Genomic DNA, 23,694 nt, shown 5'->3' with positions numbered 1-23,694 from the left:
GGGCCTCCTGCTGCTAACTGTGCGATTTCTGTTCTCATCCTGAAGCAAAGTTCTTAACCTGAAGCACTATTTCTGGGTCTGTAACCTGAAGCATTTGTAACCCGAGGTACCACTGTACTTAAAACACTTGATTAAGTTATTGATGAGGATCACGTGGTCAAGCCCAAAGCCTTTGTCAGGGACTTTCTGCCTCTCCTATGGAGCTATGGTCTCTCAGTCAAGTGCATGCCTTCTAACATTTCTCTGATAAAAATTGGGTAAAAGGGACCCCTGAGCATTAGGTCCAGTCGTGGCCAACTCTGGGGTTGCGGCGCTCATCTCGCTTTATTGGCCGAGAGAGCTGGCGTACAGCATGTGGCCAGCATGACTAAGCCGCTTCTGGCGAACCAGAGCAGCGCATGGAAACGCCGTTTACCTTCCCCCCAGAGCGGTACCTATTTATCTACTTGCACTTTGACGTGCTTTCGAACTGCTAGGTTGGCAGGAGGAGGGACCGAGCAACGGGAGCTCACTCCGTCGCGGGGATTCAAACCGCCGACCTTCTAATCGGCAAGTCCTAGGCTCAGTGCTTTAACCCACAGCGCCATCCGTGTCCCTTAAAAATAGGGACATCCCTAATAATAATAATAATAATAATAATAATAATAAATCCTTTATACCCTGTCCATCTGTTAGGGTTGCCCCTAGCCACTCTGGGCTGCTTCCAACAGATATAAAAACATAGTAAAACATTAAACATTAAAAAAAATACTTCCAGGATTGTCTTCAGATGTCTTCTAAAGGTTGTATAGTTACTTATCTCCTTGGCTCAGGGGTTGCATACCTCCACATCCTCCAACATTTCTGCTATGAAAATAGGAGCATCCTAAGGAAAAGCAGGACGTTCCGGGATCAAATTTGAAATCGGGACTGCTTTTGTAAACCCGGGATGGCTTCTGTAAATCCAGGACTGTCCCTGGAAAATAGGGACACTTATAGGGTCTGCAAGTACCCCCTTGGTGGGCTTATCTGGTGGTGGCAACTGTGTATCTGTGTATCTTTCTCTACCCACCATTTTAATTTCCCACAATGCACCTATAATATAGCCTCATTGTGAGGTGGTAATAATTTGCCTCTACACCACCTTGTTGGTGACCCAGGTGAGGAACAACCATCTTTTGAATAAACTGCAGAACCAAGGAAACTGTTTTCAAGTCCAGCATCTGGATTTAGGGACTGTGGGAATGTTCAGGGGTGCAGGAGAGGATATATTGTGAGATTATATCCTTATCCAACTTGTGCTAACAAGTTCCCAAAATATCAGCAGAGTTTATGGACATTCCCCTTTTAAGTTCGCAATGGTAACGTCTGCACAGGTAAAATACATTTAGAATCTATCTTATAGGAAGATAGTCATTTCCTCCTCTCTTGGCTGGGAGCCAAGAGGGCATGTTGCTTCTTTAAAGGAAGATGGCAGAGAGAGAGAGATGGCTGCCTGCCCTGTGCTTTTATCATTTACCTGCACAGGTGAGGCCACACCCACCTCTGGTCACATGCAGAGGAAGTCTGTCCCAGGAAGTTTACCTGCTTGCTGGACAGACATCCCTCCCCATGTCTTAACATGTACACTCTAGGAATGTTGTCATTGACTGCTCCTGTGTTTTACATCCCACAGGGACCCAGTGTTTATTATAGCTATTGCAGTAGGACAGAGCTCACTCAACTCAACGTGCCAGTTGAGAAGGCCTGCCCCGAGGAACTTCAGAAAAAAAGCTTATATAGTCATTCAAGCACAGCGCACAAATAGTCCTAAAACATTTTCACATGTGTCATGAAAGGTCGTGAGAAGTAAAACACGCTTGGCTCCATACTGGTATCTTCGGCCCCATAGTCACCTTGGAGTGGTCCCAATGTGTCCAGGCCATTTGACCATTTTAGGTCTCGATGTCTGGTGTTACCTGGCAACCTAGCCTTCAGTGAAAGGGAGAATAATGAAATCTTCTTCCTGGGTCTCAGATAGTTGATTTGCAATCGGGTGCTTATCTACCACATTCAGGGGTAGATAAGGAGAGATGGAATGCAGCGTATTGGCAAATGCAGAACACACAAAAATCAAGCCTAATACATTCTAAAAGGTTAAATACAATTGAAGTGAAATATGGAAACATTATTAAAATAATAAAAAATATACACCAGGGGTCTCTAATTCTTATATCAGAGAGAAATTTCATTGGTGGCTCACAGCCATCCAGCATTACTCAAAGCCCCAGACCTGAGGGGATGATGATGTTGTGTTTGTTTGTTTGTTTGTTTGTTTGTTTCTAAAGCTGGCTCAAGCCCTGACAGACACTATGGCCCTGTCAATTGCCAAATGACGTAAGATTCTAATGCCCACGCCTGGAGTGTGAAGGACATGATAGGAGAGGAATAAGCAGTTCATTTTTGAACAGGGCTCGCTAAAACATGCGCAATCACTTAGAGCATGGGTAGGCAAACTAAGGCCCAGGGGCTGGATCCGGCCCAATCACCTTCTCAATCCAGCCCGCGGACGGTCCGGGAATCAGCGTGTTTTTACATGAGTAGAATGTGTCCTTTTATTTAAAATGCATCTCTGGGTTATTTGTGGGGCCTGTCTGGTGTTTTTACATGAGTAGAATGTGTGCTGTTATTTAAGATGCATCTCTGGGTTATTTGTGGGGCATAGGAATTCATTCCTCCCCCCCCAAAAAAATATAGTCTGCCCCCCCCCCACAAGGTCTGAGGGACAGTAGACCCACCCCTTGCTGAAAAAGTTTGCTGCCCCCTGACTTAGAGAGCTTGAGAGGGTAGAGGTTTTGTCATCATTCGACACTTCCCCTCAAATATCGTTCTTTCGTTCTCTGTAGGCCACTCAGTTTCTACAGCGAGATCAGGCCATGGCAAGACTTCTGCGGCACGTTGATTTCTATGTCATGCCAGTAATGAATGTGGATGGTTATGAGTACACCTGGACTACTGTAAGTACATATTTTAAAGAATAATTGTGGGGTTTGGTTTGGAGCATCACAAAGCTCAAGAAGACCATGAAATGGCTAGCTATTCCTAGCCCTTCCACCTGAAAACATCCAGTGGGGGGCAGAATAAGTTCACAATCTTAACGCAAAATGAAATGCACACTCTTAAGAATGCTTTCTTCCGCATTGTTGGGAAAACCAACCTTTTCTTTAAAAAATATAGAATATAAAATGTACCCTGGTTTCATACAACATCATGTATACATAATTAGGATTAGATTAGTTTTTCTTTCTTTTTTCTAAACTATAGAGCTTTAAACCTGATGGTGACAACCCATAGCATTGAGGGTGTTCTGACTTCACGGAACCATTAATGTTGTTATTTAGTCATTTAGTCGTGTCTGACTCTTCGTGACCCCCTGGACCAGAGCACGCCAGGCCCTCCTGTCTTCCACTGCCTCCCGCAGTTTGGTCAAACTCATGCTGGTAGCTTCGAGAACACTGTCCAGCCATCTCATCCTCTGTCATCCCCTTGTGCCCTCCATCTTTCCCAGCATCAGGGTCTTTTCCAGGGAGTCTTCTCTTCTCATGAGGTGGCCAAAGTATTGGAGCCTCAGCTTCCTTCCAGTGAGCACTCAGGGCTGATTTCCTTAAGAATGGATCAGTTTGATCTTCTTGCAGTCCATGGGACTCTCAAGAGTCTCCTCCAGTACCATAATTCAAAAGCACCAATTCTTCGGCGATCAGCCTTCTTTATGGTCCAGCTCTCAGTTCCATACATCACTACTGGGAAAACCATAGCTTTAACTATATGGACTTTTGTTGGCAAGGTGATGTCTCTGCTTTTTAAGATGGGAACCATTCATAGCCATCTGAAATGTTGGGCATGAGTGATGTTACCCACCCACCTTTTTCTTGTTCCTTTTGCTTAAGCATTGAGTTGTATCCAACAGAGCAACCCATTGAACTTAATGGACCTAAATTAGTCATGTTTGTTAATCTCAATGAATCTGTTCAGAGTATGACTAACATTGGCTACAACCCACTGATTTAATCTTCTGCGTATAATTTCTATAGGAATATTGACTGACGTGTTCTGAAGTCCAAAGTATTTTGGACTGGAAAGGTGCAGTTGGTTGGCAACCTCTTTTCCCTCCTCCTGGTTATAAAATAATAATGTCTGTCTCATCTAGAAGGATTCCCATGGGCATTCTTCAAGATCAGCCACACTGAATAATTTTAGGTTCTTCTTCTTGTAGCCCTGTGTAGAGAACAGCATGTGCACAGGACAGCTGGAGATCTTTTAGTTGGAAAGACATTCATCCCTCCATTGGAGGACAAACATTTTCTATCCAGATTTCCTTCCATGCCAAGGGGAAAGGAGGAAACAAGTTTAATTGTTACCACACAAAGTGAACATCTCCTCAGTGTCTCCCTGCAGAATTCAATAGCATTCTTCTTCTTAACGAGACGTTTCCTTTTCTTGTCATTAAGACATTGGCTTATTTTCCCACTTATCTCCCTTTGCTTATCTAGTTGATGACCTTTCCTAGTTGGAAAAATAGTTATCGACACAGAACTCTTTCTAAGAAGCATACTCAGATTGGAAACAAGATTGTAGCCTTGGTTATAGTGTCCAAAGGTCACTCCTGTCTGCGTCCACAAGCAAGACTTGTGCAAGAAGGGTGGATATTATCCATCATAATAATCCATTTATTCATCTCACATCTGCAACAGGATTTATGAGGGCATTTTACCTTCTAGGGAGTTAAATTAAAGCGGATCAAGAGAAACAGAGTCAGACCTGATCCGCTTTCCAGATACTGTGATTGGTTTAATAATATACATTAAAGACTGATGGTATCAGCCTTAAAATACTTTTGAATCCTTTTTTTAATGGGGTGCATTTGTATACAGAATCGAATGTGGAGAAAAAGCCGTTCCCTGCATGGCGACAACAGATGCACTGGTACAGACTTGAACAGAAATTTTGATGCAGGCTGGTGTGGTAAGATGAATTTGTGTATTTTTTTAAAAGACACCTTTTCTGAATACAGTGGTACCTCGGGTTAAATACTTAATTCGTTCTGGAGATCTGTTCTTAACCTGAAACTGTTCTTAACCTGAAGCACCACTTTAGCTAATGGGGCCTCCTGCTGCCGCCGCGCCACCGGAGCACGATTTCTGTTCTCATCCTGAAGCAAAGTTCTTAACCTGAAGCACTATTTCTGGGTTAGCGGAGTGTGTAACCTGAAGTGTATGTAACCTGAAGCGTATGTAACCTGAGGTACCACTGTATGTATCTTGTCCTTAAACCAACAATCCTCTCCACCTACCTGGGAGTAAATCTCGCTGAACTCAGTGTGACATACCTCTGAGTAGATGTATCTCATATTTCACTGAATTTTCTGTATATTGGTGTTTCCTACAGATGCTGTGGACATCTCCCATCAGCACAGGCCAGCTGGGGCTGAGGGGAGTTGTAGTATAAAACCAGATTGGGAAAACCTTGCTGTGTTTAACCCCCTATGACATGTGAATTCTATATTGATGGTCTAGCTCTATAATAATATATTTATTATTTATATGTCAACCCTCCGACTGGGTTGCCCCAGCCGCTCTGGGCGGCTCCCAACAAAATATTGAAAACACAATAAAACTTCAAATATTAAAAAATTTCCCTGTTTGACATCTGATGGGAGGGCATTCCACAGGGCAGGCAGGTCTACCGAGAAGACCCTCTGCCTGCTTCCCTGTAACTTCACTTCTCTAAAGCTTACCCTTTCAAGAGTTGCAAAGTTGTGTACTCTAATGGGCACAGATCTCACCAGGTTGTACAGGTGAAATAAAGTTTTGTGGATGTGCAAGTTTAATCAGAAAAGCCATTAATAATCCGGATTCCATCATAGTTCCAGTCTGGCATCTATACATTTCTCCTTTATTGTCCTAAAAAGCATACTACTAGAGAACCTTTCTGAGCTGGAAGTATCTAAATAGCTTTGTGAGAAGAAGAAATAAAAAAGGAAATGTTAAGATTACTCTGGAGGTCGTGAATGAGGAAGATTTCCTTGCCTCGGTGTATTTGGCAGATGTATACAGCCCATAGGGACGCAGGTGGCGCTGTGGGTTAAACCACAGAGCCTAGAACTTGCCGATCAGAAGGTCAGCAGTTCAGATCCCCACGACAGGGTGAGCTCCCATTGCTCGGTCCCTGCTCCTGCCAACCTAGCAGTTCAAAAACATGTCAAAGTGCAAGTAGATAAATAGGTACCGCTCCAGCGGGAAGGTAAACGGCGTTTCCGTGCGCTGCTCTGGTTTGCCTGAAGTGGCTTAGTCATGCTGGCCACATGACCCGGAAGCTGTACTCCGGCTCCCTCGGCCAATAAAGCGAGATGAGCGCCGCAACCCCAGAGTTGGTCACAACTGGACCTAATGGTCAGGGTCCCTTTACCTTTATACAGCCCATATCTGTAAAAGTTTGGACCTCTCTTTCCACCTATCCTTATCTCCCAGGGTGTTGACTGAAGTTCTCATGACCTTGATGGCCAAACCTCAAGTCGATTAGGAAAGTATGTCTTTCCAGTTATGGGGGAAGTGGATCAAGAAAAGTTTTTTCTCCCTCTCTCCTACCATTAGAACTAGGTTTGGTTGGAGGATTTGGGACAGACAGAAGAGAGAACTTCTTAATGTAGCACATAAACTACAGAACTTGCTCCCACTGCAGGCAGTGATGGCCATCAGCTTGAATGACTTTGAAAGAGGATTACCGTATTTTTTGCTCTTTAAGACTCACTTTTTCCCTCCTAAAAAGTAAGGGGAAATGTGTGTGCATCTTATGGAGCAAATGCAGGCTGCGCAGCTATCTCGGAAGCCAGAACAGCAAGAGGAATCGCTGCTTTCGCTGCGCAGCAATCCCTCTTGCCGTTCTGGCTTCTGAGATTCAGAATATTTTTCTTCTTGTTTTCCTCCTCCAAAAACTAGGTGCGTCTTATGGTCTGGTGTGTCTTATAGAGCGAAAAATACAGTATACAAATTCATGGCGGATAGGGTTGTCACTGGCTACAAACCGTGATGATTAGGTTCCACCTCCACTGTTGGAGCCAATGTGCTTCTGAGTACCGGTTGCAAGAAACCATCAAAGGGGAGATGGATGTCGCATTCAGATTCTGCTTGTGAGCTTCTATGAGAACAGGATGATTTGCTGATGCCCTGATCCAGGAGATTCTTGTGTTCTCACGTGTTTGCCTACATTTGGATAAGCTGCTCAGCAGATCTTCACCTTACTCACAATGTTCAAATTGTTATTAAATATATTGGGTGCTGTGAGTTCTCCCATTTCTGTGAGATTCTGGATTAGTAGTTGCCTTTCTGCTTAAAACTTGCATTCCCATAAATTGGCTAAGCAAGATTTCCCATCTATTTATATTACAGGAATCTATAAAATGTCACGTATGAAACAGCCACCAGTACTATACAGGTAGAAATATCAAGAGGATTTTTATAGACGAATGGCAGCTTGAATTCTCTGCATTCCAGTCTTCCTGAAAAAGAAGTCACATATAAGATTGGACCTTTCACAGATTATGGCTATTACTAAACAAATAATTGAATAATACTGCAGTAGCAATGTATGAATCCAGTAATGTTTCAATATTTAATTAAGTTTTTTGATTTTATAGCATAAATACAGAATTAAAAATGCCCCTTATTTGGTTACTCATTGGATTCATACATTTTAAAGGAAATCGTTTTAAATCAGCTGCTTTTGTTTTTTTAAAGGCATAGGTGCATCTGATGATGCCTGCGATGAGACATACTGTGGACCTTATCCTGAGTCTGAACCAGAAGTAAAAGCTGTGGCTAATTTTCTCAGGAAGCACAAGAATCAGATTAAGGCATATATCTCAATGCACTCTTACTCCCAGATGGTTCTGTTTCCATATTCTTACACAAGAAATAAAACTAAAGATCATGATGAGATGGTAAGTAGCCTACTATTCACGTTTTATGTAGCCCTAGAGACCTGTCAGGGCTGTCCCGTGCGCCTGTACATTTGAACTTGGCGCGCGCGCCCAGCCAGCAGTTTTCCTCCTAACCGTTTCACTGCTGCTGTCACTGCTTCCCCCTTCGGGTGGGCTAGCTGCAACTGACCTCCCCTCCATTCCCCCACTCTCCGATGGAGGCGTGGTCAGCCCTGACTCACTCTCCCTCCCCTCTGGAGGAGACGCTGGCCCTGACACATGTGACTCTTCCCCCCCACTACGCTCTGGTGGGGAAACTGGTCCCGATCCTCCACTGCTGCTTTGGGGTTCCCCTCTGGCTCCTTGTTTCTGGTGCGTCCCCCCTGGGACCCCCCTTGCTCTGACCATCGGCGCCCCCTTCTGGGAATCTTCTGATTCGCTGGAGAAGCTCATGGAATCTCTCGGGCCACTGTCATACTCCCCTACGCTGCCCTCGGATTCTTCCCCTTCGCTCTCCAATTCCTCTCTCCCCAGTGCTCCTGCTCCTGATTCCCTGACACCATCGTTTGGGGATTCTAGATTTAAAACCAACCACTTTCCTAATTTCAGACAAAATAGCAAATTAGCTGGCAGGAACTTCTGTCGTCCTTTCCCTTGCATGTGGAGGCAGCACGTGACGTTACTCATTCTCAAGTCATGGTTTGTCATTGCATCTGAATTGAGCCACAGTGTCTGAACAGATAAAGCTGCTTTATATGCTGGTTGTCGACTCTTACTAAGAGATCTGAGAGACTCTGACCATTCTGTGCTGTGCGTTATTTGTGATACTTAAGACTCAGAACCACATTTGTGAAGCACAAAATATTCAGGGTAAACAGTATTTTTGGAAAAAGCTCAATTCTTGGAAGACTAGAACGCCAGACTGTTCCTACGGGTGTAAATAGGTAGTAGGCATATTGAAACTAAGGCCCGGGGGCTGGATCCGGCCCAATTGCCTTCTAAATCTGGCCCGCGGACAGTCTGGGAATCAGCGTGTTTTTACATGAGTAGAATGTGTCCTTTTATTTAAAATGCATCTCTGGGTTATTTGTGGGGCATAGGAATTTGTTCATTCCCCCCCCCAAAAAAAATATAGTCTGGCCCCCCACAAGGTCTGAGGGACAGTGGACCGGCCCCCTGCTGAAAGTTTGCTGACCCCTGCTTTAAGCCACACTGTGCAATGAATGGAGTATGGAGCAATAATCTAGGCCAGTGTTTCCAAACTTGGGTCTCCAGCTGTTTTGGGACTACAACTCCCATCATCCCTGACCACTGGTCCTGCTAGGGATGATGGGAGTTGTAGTCCAAAAACAGCAGGAGACCTAAGTTTCAGAAACCCTGATCTAGGTGATATAGTCCAACATCTGACCGACAACCATTGGCTACCCTGTCTAGAATTACTACTTCCCCACATTCAAGTAGAATAAATTTATGGAAACATGCATAAAATATTATACCTTATATTCAGTATTGAAGTGGTCAGGAACATTTAATTGCACGGATTAGCAAAAGTAGAATTACAGCAAATGGAAGTCTGAGAGCTGGTTTGTCTTTCCACCATGAAGCTTCTCAACCCATGGGATGAAAAGGAATTAGGGGGATCCAGCAGCAAATATTTGGATTGAATGCTTTTATGGTATTTATTTTGTTGTGGATCACTTGAGAATCCAAAGGAGGAAATAAAAAGCTTTCTGGAAAGGTAAGCGGATTGGATCATCAGGTTACAAATGCACGGAACTTGAACTTGCTTATAAAAACATCTTGCAGAATTAACTACAGCTGGCCTCTGCCCTTATGGTAATATAAAGGTTCTTCCAAGGATTTGCAGAGAGCACTATCGCTAAAATCTGCTTGCTTAGCTAACACGGCTTTACTGACATAAAGCAAATATAGATTGCTTTTGTATATGTCATGCCTAAGAGTGTTTCTCTGTATACCGTATTTTTTGCTCTATAAGACTCACTTTTTCCCTCCTAAAAAGTAAGGGGAAATGTGTGTGCGTCTTATGGAGCGAATGCAGGCTGCGCAGCTATCACAGAAGCCAGAACAGCAAGACGGATTGCTGCTTTCACTGCGCAGTGATCCCTCTTGCTGTTCTGGCTTCTGAGATTCAGAATATTTTTTTCTTGTTTTCCTCCTCCAAAAACTAGGTGCGTCTTGTGGTCTGGTGCGTCTTATAGAGCGAAAAATACGGTAATTAAGGAGACTTCCTTCTGGATTCTGGAAGTGTTGGGTTTTTTTACAACAAATACATTTAATGTTGTTTTCTTTTCTTTTACTGGCTTATTAGTCAGGTTTCTTTTCCTTTAGCTAAAAGAAAGTGTGCATAAATATCTTGTTAGGCTTTAAGGTTTTGTTTTCCAAAACGTTATTTCCTTCGCAATATAAGCAGGCACTGACTGAGATGATGGGTGGATAGATGCTCACAAAAACAGAGTGCACCAATTCTTGGAAGACTAGCACATACTTTAAAGAGTAAAGAATGAAGCTTTTTATATTACAGCATATATAATGGCCAATAAATGGGCCAGGAATAGAACAGCATGATTATGACATAACATAGAACTGAGATTTCTATGTAAGTTTTCCTAGAGCATTTTTTCCCTAAGTTTGCTTCTCCTATTTTACTTTATTGTTTTCAAACTGCACACTAAAGGGTGAGATATTTTTTCTTATGCTTTAGAATCCTTGGCTTAGCCACATCTCTGTATATCTGCTTGTGTAAGTGTCTTAACTATGTCTGGACCTTAAACATAAATCTACATAAATTAGTGCAATTAAGGTTTTTTTTCCTTAGGTTAATTAACTTTTTTTCTTCCTTTTTTAGCAACTTCTGGCAAGCAATGTAGCCAGTACCATTAGAAGTAAACATAGAAACCGCTATGTTGCAGGCCCTGGTGCACAAACAATCTGTAAGTACCTAAAATGCTACAGTAAGAATGTAAAGATTTTAGTATCTTTGTGAACAGGACATGAATAATAAGTATTTCTGGCTTCTTTCCATAGATTTAGCTCCAGGAGGTTCAGACGACTGGGCTTATGACCTTGGTATAAAGTATTCTTTCACTTTTGAGCTTCGGGACAGAGGAACTTATGGATTCTTGCTTCCTCAGAGTTTAATTAAACCAACTTGCTCTGAAGCACTTACTGGAGTCAAAGTAATAGCTGATCATGTTATTAAAAACATGTGAAACCCCCTGTATTCAGTTTGGCGCCGCACAGTATAGTATCAGCTAACTTACCTGGCCCATAGGGCAGCCTAATTCAAGGTGCTTGGTATTTTCATCTCAGTGAAAATTAAACTCTGACCCATGTACTTATCCTGTCTTTTATTGCAATACTAATAGCATGCCTGAGGACGCGGGTGGCGCTGTGGGTAAAACCTCAGCGCCTAGGACTTGCCGATCGTCAGGTCGGCGGTTCAAATCCCCGCGGCGGGGTGCGCTCCTGTCGTTCGGTCCCAGCGCCTGCCAACCTAGCAGTTTGAGAGCACCCCCGGGTGCAAGTAGATAAATAGGGACCGCTTACTAGCGGGAAGGTAAACGGCGTTTCCGTGTGCTGCGCTGGCTCGCCAGATCAGCTTCGTCACGCTGGCCACGTGACCCGGAAGTGTCTTCGGACAGCGCTGGCCCCCGGCCTCTTAAGCGAGATGGGCGCTCAACCCCAGAGTCGGACACGACTGGCCCGTACGGGAAGGGGTACCTTTATCTTTATCTTAATAGCATGCCTAGTACTTGTTAACTTCTCCACATGGCTTTATAAATCAACCAGAAGACAAACTGTCAGGTTCCAAACTCCCATTCTCCAAGGAAAAACGTTATAAGGAAAAACGTTAGAAGACCCTAATCTGGAAATGCGTTAATAGCATGTATATTGCTATTCATAGCACATTTATAGAAGATAGCTAAATGTAATCTCCATGTAGAGGCATGTGACCAAGAATGAATCACCGCTATGTTCTCTTTGGAAACATCCAGTCTTCTGGCCAGCCACTACTGGAAACAGAACACTGGGTTAGATGATAAGAGCTGTTCAATAGTGGAATAGATTCCCTTGGAAGCTGGTGGTTTTTAAGCAGAGGTTGGATGGTCATGCACCACAGATGCTTTAGCTGAGATTCCTGCATTGCAGAGGGTTGGACTAGATGACCCTCAAGGTCTCTTCCAAGTGTACAATTCTTTGATCCTCATCTTGTGCAGCAAGGCAGTTTTTATATTACATCAAAAGACAACTCTGAGGCTATGTAGGTGTAAGATCAAGAAGTTTATGGGCTTTGTTCCCTGAAGCTCGCTTGCATTACACGATGCCAGTGACAACATTGACACTCCTGAATAATCCCTTTTGACACAAAATAGGTTCCATCCATTGTTTAGCAATCATATAATGTTGGTATGTACTGCTAAAACCTAAAACACCAGCACTTCAGCTGGCAAAATAGGGAGAAGCAGTCATAAGCAACAACTCCATGTGATTTAACTTAAACCCCACAAAGGAGGTTACATTTGTACTGCACCCTTGATCCCATTTAATCATTCTGAATGTTTCCATTCACTTCAGTAGAACAGGGTTCTCCCTTTTAGACTGTTTTGCGGAGATGTATTTCTATATTTTTAGTATATAAACTAATTTCATTATATGGGAATTGTTATTCTCAGGTAAATCTACATTGTACTTCGAGTATTCTGAAGCAAGGGGTTATTTCTTACTCAACCCTTGTTCCTTGGAACAGGTGTGTCTCTTACTAGCCAAGCAAACAATTTACCTTTGGTTGGGGAAGTGTTTCCACTCAGGAAGACGGAAGCAACGGTTATAAAAGCAACGCATTCATCTGTAAAAAGAGCTACCGCATTATTAGCTTCTGTGTTGCTGAAGCTAAATCATGCTAGCCAAAAATGAAGGTAACAGTACAATGTTCACACATTGAGAAAACAAGACTTTATGTGGTTGTATTTTTGACATGAATGCTACAGACTAAACGAGGCACAGCTTTGCACTAAATGTAAAAAACCTCATTGATAAGAAAATTTTGCAGAAGAAACTTTATACACAAGCCTTTTTAAAAAATCTCATGTTTTTTCTTAAAAATTTAATAGCAGGTGACAAAACAAGTCTCCAAAAATGGACATCTTCACACACTTAAATACAAGTGAGTTCTTAAATAAGATCTGTTGTTAGATGTACTAAAAACATGCAGTGAACCAAACAGAAAGGTCTTCGAACTGTTGTACAAACAACCTTCTTTGTTATCCCATCTCGTAATGCACACTGTACGTATGGAAAGTGTTTTCCTCTTCTAGCACAAACATACTTCTTCACAGGAATAAAGATGGAAACATCAACTATTATCAAACAGTGGAAAGGCCAGAGACACCGACCAGCTCAGGACATGCAGATTTCTGGGATATACGGTTGTGGAAGCTTAGTGTCCTCTGTCTTTTCTTGTCCAGAAACTTGGCGAACAGTCTTGCGTTTAAACAACCGTAGACTCAACCGCAGTAACTCATTGTCTACTACTGGAGGATTTGTGTAGGTTTGTTTGGTTGTGCCCTGTTTGAATGGAGAACAATTGCCAAGTTAGTCACAGCCGCATGGTGGGTTCAGACAGTGTAACTCTATGAACTTAAAAGATGCTACACAACTAGTGCTAATGAACAGTGCCTGGTTTATTGGAAGAACATTTAGCAGTATGTCTTGAAAATGATAATTTCCACAAGTATCTAGAATTATTTCAGGGGAAAACAGCATCTTAAAACAGCCACAAAAGTGAGAAGTCATAAGGTCTTAAAAGCCTCTGGTGTTCAGTCATTAATTAAATTTCTGCCACTTTTTAAAAGGGGAAAAAATGGTATATGGACAAGTACCAAACCCATTTGCAGAAGAAACCTAATTTAGGCGGCTTATGAAACAAGGGGAGGGTGCGTCAAGTTGGTTTAGATGCCTATAAAGATGATTCCATAGAAACAAGTCTCAAAGTTAAAAGATCAAGTCACTTTGCAATTACTGAGTGTTAAACATGTGTTTCTGTGATGCGGTGGCCTGTTAGGTGCACTTGCCTTTTCATTTTTGACTAGCTGCTTGCGGATTGCGGAGTCTCTCCTAAAGCACAGGGCCTTGCAACAGGGACCAAGATTACACAGCAGGCCAGATCGCTCTTCCTTTCGCAGCAGGGCAGCCATGTTCAGGGCCCCAAATTCATGTTCAAACAAGTTCTCGGTGTCTACAGAAAAGCAACATAAAGAATATAATATTAAGAAAACGTTGGTAAAATGGATAAGATACAGCTGTGCTATGTCAAGAGAAGAGTGTGTGTAACTAAAGTGAATGATGGAGCACCAAATTTGATTACTAGGGTCATCAGGAGACTACCGTATTTTTTGCTCTATAAGACTCACTTTTTCCCCTCCTAAAAAGTAAGGGGAAATGTGTGTGCGTCTTATGGAGCGAATGCAGGCTGCGCAGCTATCCCAGAAGCCAGAACAGCAAGAGGGATTGCTGCTTTCACTGCGTAGCGATCCCTCTTGCTCTTCTGGCTTCTGAGATTCAGATTTTTTTTCTTGTTTTCCTCCTCCAAAAACTAGGTGCGTCTTGTGGTCTGGTGCGTCTTATAGAGCGAAAAATATGGTAACTTATGTTTGGCCCACACCCCAAGAGTTTCTCTGATCCTTTATTTCCCCCTCAGGTAAGTGAACAGTGGCTTTTCACTCCTATACAGAAAATTAAAATGTTGCACTTGGGGATACTTTACAGTGAGAGTAAATATTACCTTCCATATCGCTTACAAGGATCTTGGATGGCTTGTGCGCAATGTTTCAATATTTCAAAGGAGCAGCAACACATACAAAAAACCCCTTACACACGTCATACTTATTGGGCATGTTGCTACTTGAATGGATATTTCAAACCGCTGATTTGATACAACCTATACAAAACTAACAATATCCTTGGATATTTTTTTTCTAGCTTCATTTGGACACATCCAGCAAGCCAATTATTACCTTTAGGTTTCTCTATTGTTCTCTGGCACGTTTCTTTAATTTTGGTGAAGAGTGAAGGGCCGGCGAGTTGTTTGGAAATGCCGACTCTCAACATAACAGCGCCGGGAGTAAATTTCAGAAGAGCAGCTCCAGGCTCTCGGGGCTCTTTGGGCTGCTTTGGCATTAGACTAGACCAGTCTACATCTATTACATCCACAGGATCTGAAAACACACACAAAAATGAAGTTATTCCTCTGCTCAACAGTACATATAAGGCAGTGCTGAAAAAAATCATGGTCTCTCATTTATTACCATACAATGGATACCACAGTCATTTAAATGGCTAGAAATCTGGAATTCACAGGACATCTATTTCTGAATAAACTACCGTATTTTTCGCTCCATAAGATGCACTTTTTTCCTCCTAAAAAGGAAGGTGGAATGTCTGTGCATCTTATGTGGCGAATGTGTGGTCGATCGCTGGCTCCCTTTCCAGCCCCGGCCCCTTGCCCAGGCCTCCATTGCTGAATGTTCTGCAGGCAGAGGCTGTCTGTTTCCCCAGCGACATGTGACTGGCTGATTAGATTATCTGTCTGGAAACTGTAGAAACAGCTCCCTTTCCTTTCCTAAAGAAGCTGCAGAACTGTGAGTTGAACCCCATAAAAACAGGATTTTTTTCCCTTTGCAAAGGAAGCTCAACAACTTTGAGCTGATCCTCAAAAAATGGGCTTTTCCCCTTTGCAAAAGAAGCTGCACAACTGTGAGCTGCTCCCCCCAAAAACGGGGCTTTCCCACTTTCCTCCTCTAAAAACTAGGTGCGTCTTATGGAGCGAAAAATATGGTAAGTGACAGTTGCCAGCTACCCTCTAGCAAAGGGGGATGGAAGAGGAGAAGAGAGGAATCTCTTGAGTTTCTTCCTTGATGAGAAACATTGAGAGAGACTTTCCTTCATTCTGGCTCTGGCAAGACTTAATAATTGGACAGAAGTTAAACAGTAAAGTTTGGGGTTTTAAAAAAATATCGTGGCACATTTTTAACTCTTTCCAAGTCACTTGGCTATTAAGCCTATTTCTTATTATCTTATTGGTTGCATTTATATCCCATCTTTTCTCCAAGGAGCTCAAGGTGGCATACAGAGTTTTACCCCTCATCGTCTCTACAGCAAGCCTGTGATGCAGATTAGGAGGCGAGGCAGTGACTGGCTCAAGTGGGATGTGGCTGGGTTCAGACATCGCAACCAATGATGGTTTATTAGACTAGGAACAAGTCCTGCATCCATATTTGTTCATTACATTTCTACACCGGCTTTACCTTCCAAGGATCTCAAGGTGGTGTATATGGTGGTTCTCCACATTTGATCCTCGCAACAACCCTGTGAGGTAGGAGATGGTGACTGGACCAAGGTCACCCAGTGAGCTTCATGGCTGAGTGCGGATTCAAACCTTGTTCTTAAAGGTCCTAGTCCAATACTCTAACCACTACGCCACAACGGCTCCTTTCCTTTCCCCTTCCATCATGTTCCCAGCTTTGGTGCTGAAGTCATGACTTCTTAAAACTATGGTTCCCCATGATCTGGACCAGGAAGCTGTACTTTAAGCACTGTTTAAGCACTGTTTAACATATCAGTTTCTGGTTTGTATCCTATTATTTAGATGGGATACAAAACTTCAGAGAACAGGAAAATTTCTCTCCCCTTTCCCATGACTAACAGAAATGGAATTAAGCAAAATCACAAAATGAAGGCCATTCATTTATCTGCATTTATCTTTACATAGAAGCTGTGTAGACATAAAACAAAAGGGTTGGATTTATTTCAATTCACACAGGCCTGACATAAAAAGGATTGCTAAAACTCACCTGGCATCTTCTCCTCGTCCTGTTGATCCTCCCTCTTTTCAGCATCACCAGCCAAAATTTCATCCAGTTCATCATCACTAATTGGCTCATATTCTCCGGCACCAGATCCCATTGACTGCATATCATCTATTTTGACTTCATCATCTCCACCTACAGAAGAACAGTGCCAAAATATATCTATTTGAACTTTCAAGCTCACCTATACCAACATCAATGAAATGCAGACCTCCCATGGCTTGGATTCTAATGTCTGAGAGTCCAGTTCAATTTATAGAAAAGTGATCCCACTAAAGCTGCCTATCTCTCTCTACGCACCCCCCACAAAATGCTCCAGTCTTGGGCCCCTCTTTGAAATGGCATGGGATGTGGGTGGCTGAAGCACAAAGGGCAAAAACCAGACATCACCCCTTGGTGTGAGCAGATAGCAGTTTTTGGATCCAAACCAAATGTGAGCTGCATATTATATTTGGGAAGACTTTTTAAAACCCATTTGGTTAAGAGTTTTAACAAGAAACTTTCCATACTAAATACACATCTTTGTTGTCATTTTAAGCGCCAACTGAACGTGCTGCAGGAGATGAGATTAGGATCTCCTACTGTTCTTGTTAGGGACGCAGGTGGCGCTGTGGATTAAACCACAGAGAGCCTAGGACATGCCGATCAGAAGGTCGGCGGTTTGAATCCGCACGACGGGGTGAGCTCCCATTGTTCGGTCCCTGCTCCTGCTAACTTAGCAGTTTGAAAGCACGTCAAAGTGCAAGTAGATAAATAAGTACCACTCTGGCGGGAAGGTAAACGGCATTTCCGTGCGCTGCTCTGGTTCGCCAGAAGCAGCTTAGTCATGCTAGCCACATGACTCGGAAGCTGTACGCCCGCTCCCTCGGCCAATAAAGCGAGATGAGCGCCGCAACCCCAGAGTTGGTCACGACAGGACCCAATGGTCAGGGGTCCCTTTACCTTTACCTTACTGTTCTTGTTAGCAGGGAAACAGTGTTTGAAGAGAAATATGTTGCAGCCTTTTCCTCCTGTCTCTTTCCCTTGGCATAAACTCCTCACTGCAATTGGCTCTAGGAGGCAGGGCACAGAGGATGCAGATAATGCCCATGTCCCTCCCCAATCCTATTAGAGCAACTGTGTATGTGTGTGTGTGTGTGAGAGAGAGAGAGAGAGAGAGAGAGAGAGAGAGAGAGGGAATGAATGAGAATGATTTGCATTGGAGATCATGGAAGAAGAGTCAAACACACTCTTCTAGAGGCATCTATACTGTTCAGGGCTCTGGCTACACTGCTGAGATGGTGTTGTGAATTGGACCCAAGATCAGAATCCTCAAACAAGAAGATGATGAAACACTCAATTCTCCATCAAGAAGATTCATTCAGGTATTTGGACAGCAAAAACAGACCGATAATACATCACCTTCTAAATGTTCCACTTTCTCAGCTTCAACCCCATCTTCGAATCCTTGCAAAGGTCCCAAGTCTTTTTCTAGCCTTTCCTTCTCGAGGGAGGTAGAGTCCAAATAGATCACCTCAAATTCTGGATGCTCCTTGCCCGGTTTTGTTTCACTGTGCTTGGATAACTCTGCTTGAGAGGAAATATTGGCACCTCGATCTCTCTCAGGATTCTCCAGGAGTAGCCTCTCCTTTTCACGATCTGTATCCCTTCGCTTTTCCCGCTGTCTCTCTCGTTCGCGAATTCTGTCCCGCTCTCTGTTCCTTAACCAGTCTTTGGCTGTATCTCGGTCCCAATCTCTCTGCCTCGCGTCTCGTCGGTCCCGTTCACGATCGTGCTCATGCCTGTCTCTCTCCTGCACCCTTTCCCTGCTATCAAAGGACCCAGATCTGGAATGACCTTGGCGATCCGATTCAGGAGAACTTCGCCTGGAACTGTGGCTCCTTGAATCCTGTCGATCTGGATAAAAGTGTTAAGCAGGTGCATGACTATGTTGTACGTGCACTACACACCTAACAGAGCTTGGCTGAAAATAAGCCATGTTCCGCCAGCTCTCTTCTTGCTCTTCCCCTTTGAAGGTGATATTCTGGTTTGTTAGAACACGGTTTCCCCTGATGTCCACACTAGGAAACTGTGGTTTAAGTGCTGCTTTACAAACTAGGGTATGATCCTATGTGCCCAGACCCCCACCCCTACAATTCACTGTTTCTTTGGCAGACAGGAAAAACTCCCTCAGCAAATGAGTCAATCTGGGAAGGGTTCCTGGAAAGCAGAAAGTCTGGATGCTTCTGCTCTGAAGATGCACCTTTACACCTTCCCACATTTTTGTCAAAATGAAATATTTATCCCCAACCAGCAAGGGCAGAATATATTTGTGATAGAACCGCTTTGGAATACAGGCAAAGGTGATGCTACTAAGGATCTAAGCAGTTGCCATTGAACATCTAAAGATGTTCCACGGTTAGAAAAGGCATCATGGTTTGTTCACTGTTTTATGATGCCATTTTAAACTGAAAGCCGCCACGGGGACGACTTGAGTCCAAATTCACGCTATTAATGAAGACAAGAATGAAGTCTACAAATCAATTTCAAAACTTAAAGCGGGCGTAGCATCAGGAAAATCATAAACCAACAGCCAACCTTCAATCAATGAAGAGGAATTGTTTTATGAGGCTAAATATTATGAGATGCATACAACACTTGGGTAAGTGGAAGCCAGGAGCTTTCCTGATCTTCTCCCCATTGCAGCCTCTCCCTGGTGTTGGCTGATGCTTGGCAAAGGTCTGAAGTCTTATGAGAATCTGAGGAAAAAGCGGGCAGAGGCAGCTTGTGCAAGAAGAGAAACACAAGTGGAACTACCTGAAGAGGTGCTGCGGCTGGGAACCCCTCGCTTTAGTTGATCAATTCTCGACTTGCGCTCTCCAGCAATTTCTAGACACCTCCTCTCTCTCTCTCTGTCACCAGCGCTGCTATGCAGGATCTTCTTAAGGCCGGCCTGGTCATCTCCGCTACGATGCGCAGAATCATTGGAGGGCGAGCGAAGTCGACTGGAGGTACGGCTCCGATTGCTACAAAGACTGCTGCTTCTCTTCTCTTCCGTAGGTTTATGGTGAGGGGGCTCCTCAACCACGTGAGGGGGCTCCACGGCTTCAGTCCTTGCGCGATGGCTAGTTCTGTGGGGCTCCTCAGAACTTCTCTCCAGAATACTTTCCCCACGCTCTGGAACGTCCTCATCCGACCAGTCGCTAAACGTTGTGTCCTCTCTCTTGGGCGCAGCTTCTACGACCACAGATTTCTCAGGCACTGCTTCCACCAGCTCCTCTCTGGTGGTTACTGGTGGTGTCCTTGGGCCTTTTTTCTTCTTCTGGTGTGGGCCGCTGTCCTCATCAGAAGCCTCAGAATCTCCTTTAGATCTTTTGCGCTTCTTTTCAGTGCTCTTCTTTTTCTGCGCTTTCTTGGGAGAAAAGACCTGGGCTTTCTCTGGAGCCGGCTCGCTAACAAAGCGCTCCAGCGCAACGTCATCTTCTTTCTTCTTCTTCGTGGCCTTCTTCTGTATTTTAACTTTTTTCTTATCTTCGTGCGCATGGTCAGCAGCCTCTCGTTCTTCAGAAGCCCGGTTGCTTATGTTTTCTTGCACACGGCTCCTTGAACTTTCGTTGGTCTCCCGCTGCTCTCGCTGTTTGTCCCCAGAAGAGGAGCTCCGCTCCTTGAAATCACTTTCCTCATAGTGTCTGGAGCTGTCCTTTCTCTCCGGCTTTCGGTCGCTGTCTTTCCACCGGCTCTGCTTGTCTTCTGAAAGGTGCGTAGGACTAATTGAGCGCGATTCCTGAGGTCGAACAACCTGGCTCAGTAATCTGCGTTTTTCGTCTGTGAAAGATGAAAAATATGTCATGACACTTCTTTTCTCAACAGGCCCTTACATCTGATTGTCTCGCTTAGGTCACAACTAAGTGGCCTGCACATATCCAACATTAAGGGACCCAATTCCTTGTACGTCCGTTGCCGGTTACATTTTTAAATGCCCATTTTTTAAAAAATAACAACCACAAGCACATTTGACATGAAAGATGCTCATAAGAAAACCGCCATCAATACATATACACCGTTTCCTTATCCTATAAATACCACCTGAAAGTAAAGAAGGATACTCTAGAATATCTTTGGCCAGACTGCACATTTAACATCAGTGATGTACTTTTGGTGAAAATTTTTCCGACTTTTTAAGCCAGAACATTTTCTGTTTCATAAGCTAATCCGCAAAGACTGGATAACAATTTCAATTACAGCATGAGGAAAGTCTGGCAGTTTCAAAATTATTAGCTTTGTTTACTAAATACAAGTACATTAAACATGGTAAATTAGATTAAGTTCTAATTTTTGGAGTTTTGTGCTCGCGCAGCCAACAGTCAAGGAGAACTTGCAGACTGACATGTTAGTCGCCACTGTTAATTAACTCAGCCTTCATTGTTTTTTCAAGTTCCACTCATGTTTTTAGCTAATCTGCAAAAGCTCTGACATTTTCACATCTTTATGATCATGGTAAAGTGCCTCAAAAATGGGCAGGGGAAGGTAAGTATTAGAAATAGGACGGACTTTGAAATGTAAAATGCAAGATAAATGCTTCACTTAAGAAAGCAAATCTCTGCAAGAATGATAGCCTTGCACATACAACTCAGAAATAAAATACATACAGACATACAAAGGCATATACTTTTAAGTCATCCTTTGCTATCTCAGCTTGCGAAATGAAAGCAGTTACTTCTAATCTGCATCTAGCATGGGGACTGCGTGCTTTTACTTACTCTGGTCTTCTCCACTGTTATAGGCATCGCTATCCGGTGAATGCTCACGGCGGCGCTTAGGTGATTTACGAGGGCTGGGGCTACTTTCATTTCTGTGACGTTTTCTATATCAGGCCAAAAAAAACACAATCAAATTTAATGCACTTCTAAGAAATCTCTCATCTTTCACCATAAAAACAAACAGAACTGTAACAAATTGCAGCGAATTGCACTACATGACCTATGGGGGTCCCTTCGAACTATACCATTCTATGAGTCTATGAAATCAAAATTTTACAAGGGATCAGTAAAGTGTGCACTAGTCTTCTTTAAAAAAAAAAAATTAACCATATGGCATATGAACCTTCAATGTATCCCCAATCAATTATCCTTTTGCAGGCCTAACCATAGATGCATTTAGTCCTTTTGCTGTCTGGTGCTGACAAACTGGCCATTCTAAATATCAGTTCATTTTCTTTTAAAAACCAAACTTAATAATAATAATAATAATAATAATAATAATAATAATAATAATAATAATTTTTATTTATAACCCGCCCTCCCCAGCCAAGGCTGGGCTCAGAGCGGCTTACAAGCAATAATAAAAACAAGTTGAATGATTACAACTTAAAAACAAAATTAAAGTACAACATTAAAATATTGAAACATTAAAATATTAAAATGTAGCCTCCTCGCAGGAGGAGAAGGAAAAAAGAAAGAGAGGGAGGGAGGGAGGGAATCAAATTGGCTCCAAGCCAAAGGCCAGGCGGAACAACTCTGTCTTACAGGCCCTGCGGAAAGAAATCAGATCCTGCAGGGCCCTGGTCTCAGGAGACAGAGCGCTCCACCAGGCCGGAGCCAGAGTTGAAAAGGCCCTGGCTCTGGTTGAAGCCAATCTAACTTCCTTAGGGCCCGGGACCACTAGGGTGTTGCTATTTATGGACCTTGAGGCTCTCCGAGGGGCATACCGGGAAAGGCGGTCCCATAGGTACGAGGGTCCTAGGCTGTGAAGGGCTTTAAAGGTCAAAAGCAGCACCTTAAATCTGACCCTGTACTCCACCGGGAGCCAGTGCAGCTGGAGCAGCATTGGGTGAATATGCTCCCATGGCAGAGACCCTGTGAGGAGCCTCGCTGCAGCATTCTAAACCCGCTGGAGTTTCTGGGATAGCTTCAAGGGCAGCCCTGCGTAGAGCGAATTACAGTAGTCAAGCCTGGAGGTGACCGCCGCATGGATCACTGTGGCCAGGTTGGGGCGGGAAAGGTAAGGGACCAACTGCTTGATGCGGCGAAGGTGGAAAGATGTCACCTTGGCTGTTGCTGTAACTTACTTTGACTTCCTCTCTTCGCGACTATCTCGTGTGGCCCTTTCTTCCCGGATGTCTTCTCGCTTGTCTCTGCGTTCTTCTCTTCCTCTCTCCTTGTCCTCCCACTCTCTCTGGCGCTCCCTTTCCTTCTCTCGTTCACGCCCTCTCTCTCGTTCACGCTCTCGTTCCCTTTCCCTTTCTCGCTCCCGTTCTCGCTCCCTCTCTCTTTCCCTCTCCCTCTCCCTTTCTCTGTCGTGATCCCTGTCCCGTTCCCTGTCTTTATTATCCCTTTCTCTCTCGCGTTCTCGCTCACGGGCACGTTCACGTTCAGCTTCTCTCTCGCGCTCCCTTTCTCGCTCGCGTTCACGCTCTCTCTCCCTCTCCCTCTCCCTCTGTCTTTCATCTCTTCGGTCTTCACCCCTATCTCCCCTTCGCTCTTCTAATCTTTCATCACGTTCGACGTCATCGTTCCTTCCCTGGTGTCGTACTGGCGAGCTTGGTCTCGGATCTGAAATGATAAAACAGGTTTCGTTTCCCTGCATAAACAGACAGACTTCAACATCCAGCTAATTACAGTGGTGCCCCGCAAGACGAATGCCTCGCAAGACGGAAAACCCGCTAGACGAAAGGGTTTTCTGTTTTGGAGGTGCTTCGCAAAACGAATTTCCTATGGGCTTGTTTCGCAAGACAAAAATGTATTGCGAGTTCCTGCGGGGTTTTTTTCCTCCCCCCCCCTTTTTCCCAAGCTGCTAAGCCTCTTAACAGCTGATCCGCTAAGCCGCTAAACAGCTGATCGCTAAGCCACTAAGCCGCTTATCAGCTGATCCGCTAAGCCGCTTAACAGCTGATCCGCT

At 43.8% G+C, this 23,694-nt stretch overlaps 2 protein-coding genes across 6 annotated transcripts in view; one reads left to right on the top strand and one right to left on the bottom strand.

The window, feature by feature from the left end:
- Positions 1-23,694, top strand: part of CPB2 (carboxypeptidase B2) — a 131,060-nt gene that overhangs the window by 16,786 nt on the left and 90,580 nt on the right. The window contains exons 7-11 of one of the 2 annotated variants that reach the window (XM_083606652.1): positions 2,865-2,975; positions 4,890-4,980; positions 7,752-7,954; positions 10,800-10,884; positions 10,979-11,282. In XM_083606652.1, the coding sequence (XP_083462778.1) occupies positions 2,865-2,975; positions 4,890-4,980; positions 7,752-7,954; positions 10,800-10,884; positions 10,979-11,163 (675 nt within the window). In that variant the 3' untranslated portion in view covers positions 11,164-11,282. Of the gene's footprint in view, positions 1-2,864; positions 2,976-4,889; positions 4,981-7,751; positions 7,998-10,799; positions 10,885-10,978; positions 11,283-23,694 lie in introns of those variants that run through there. The other variant, XM_083606653.1, reaches the window with a different exon arrangement.
- The window catches only part of ZC3H13 (zinc finger CCCH-type containing 13), a 49,597-nt gene continuing 38,791 nt past the window's right edge, over positions 12,889-23,694 (bottom strand). For all 4 annotated transcript variants that reach the window (XM_083606372.1, XM_083606375.1, XM_083606374.1 and 1 more), the window contains 8 exons: positions 22,865-23,348; positions 21,558-21,661; positions 19,615-20,622; positions 18,220-18,714; positions 16,804-16,953; positions 14,968-15,168; positions 14,026-14,189; positions 12,889-13,519 (listed from right to left, as the gene is read on the bottom strand). In XM_083606372.1, the coding sequence (XP_083462498.1) occupies positions 13,352-13,519; positions 14,026-14,189; positions 14,968-15,168; positions 16,804-16,953; positions 18,220-18,714; positions 19,615-20,622; positions 21,558-21,661; positions 22,865-23,348 (2,774 nt within the window). In that variant the 3' untranslated portion in view covers positions 12,889-13,351. The remainder of the gene's footprint in view (positions 13,520-14,025; positions 14,190-14,967; positions 15,169-16,803; positions 16,954-18,219; positions 18,715-19,614; positions 20,623-21,557; positions 21,662-22,864; positions 23,349-23,694) is intronic.

Source organism: Podarcis filfolensis (genome assembly GCF_964270895.1).
Source record: "Podarcis filfolensis genome assembly, chromosome: 3".
Lineage (NCBI taxonomy): Eukaryota > Metazoa > Chordata > Lepidosauria > Squamata > Lacertidae > Podarcis > Podarcis filfolensis.
The sequence above is the reverse complement of the archived record's forward strand: the minus strand, read 5'-3'. Positions and strand labels throughout refer to the sequence as shown.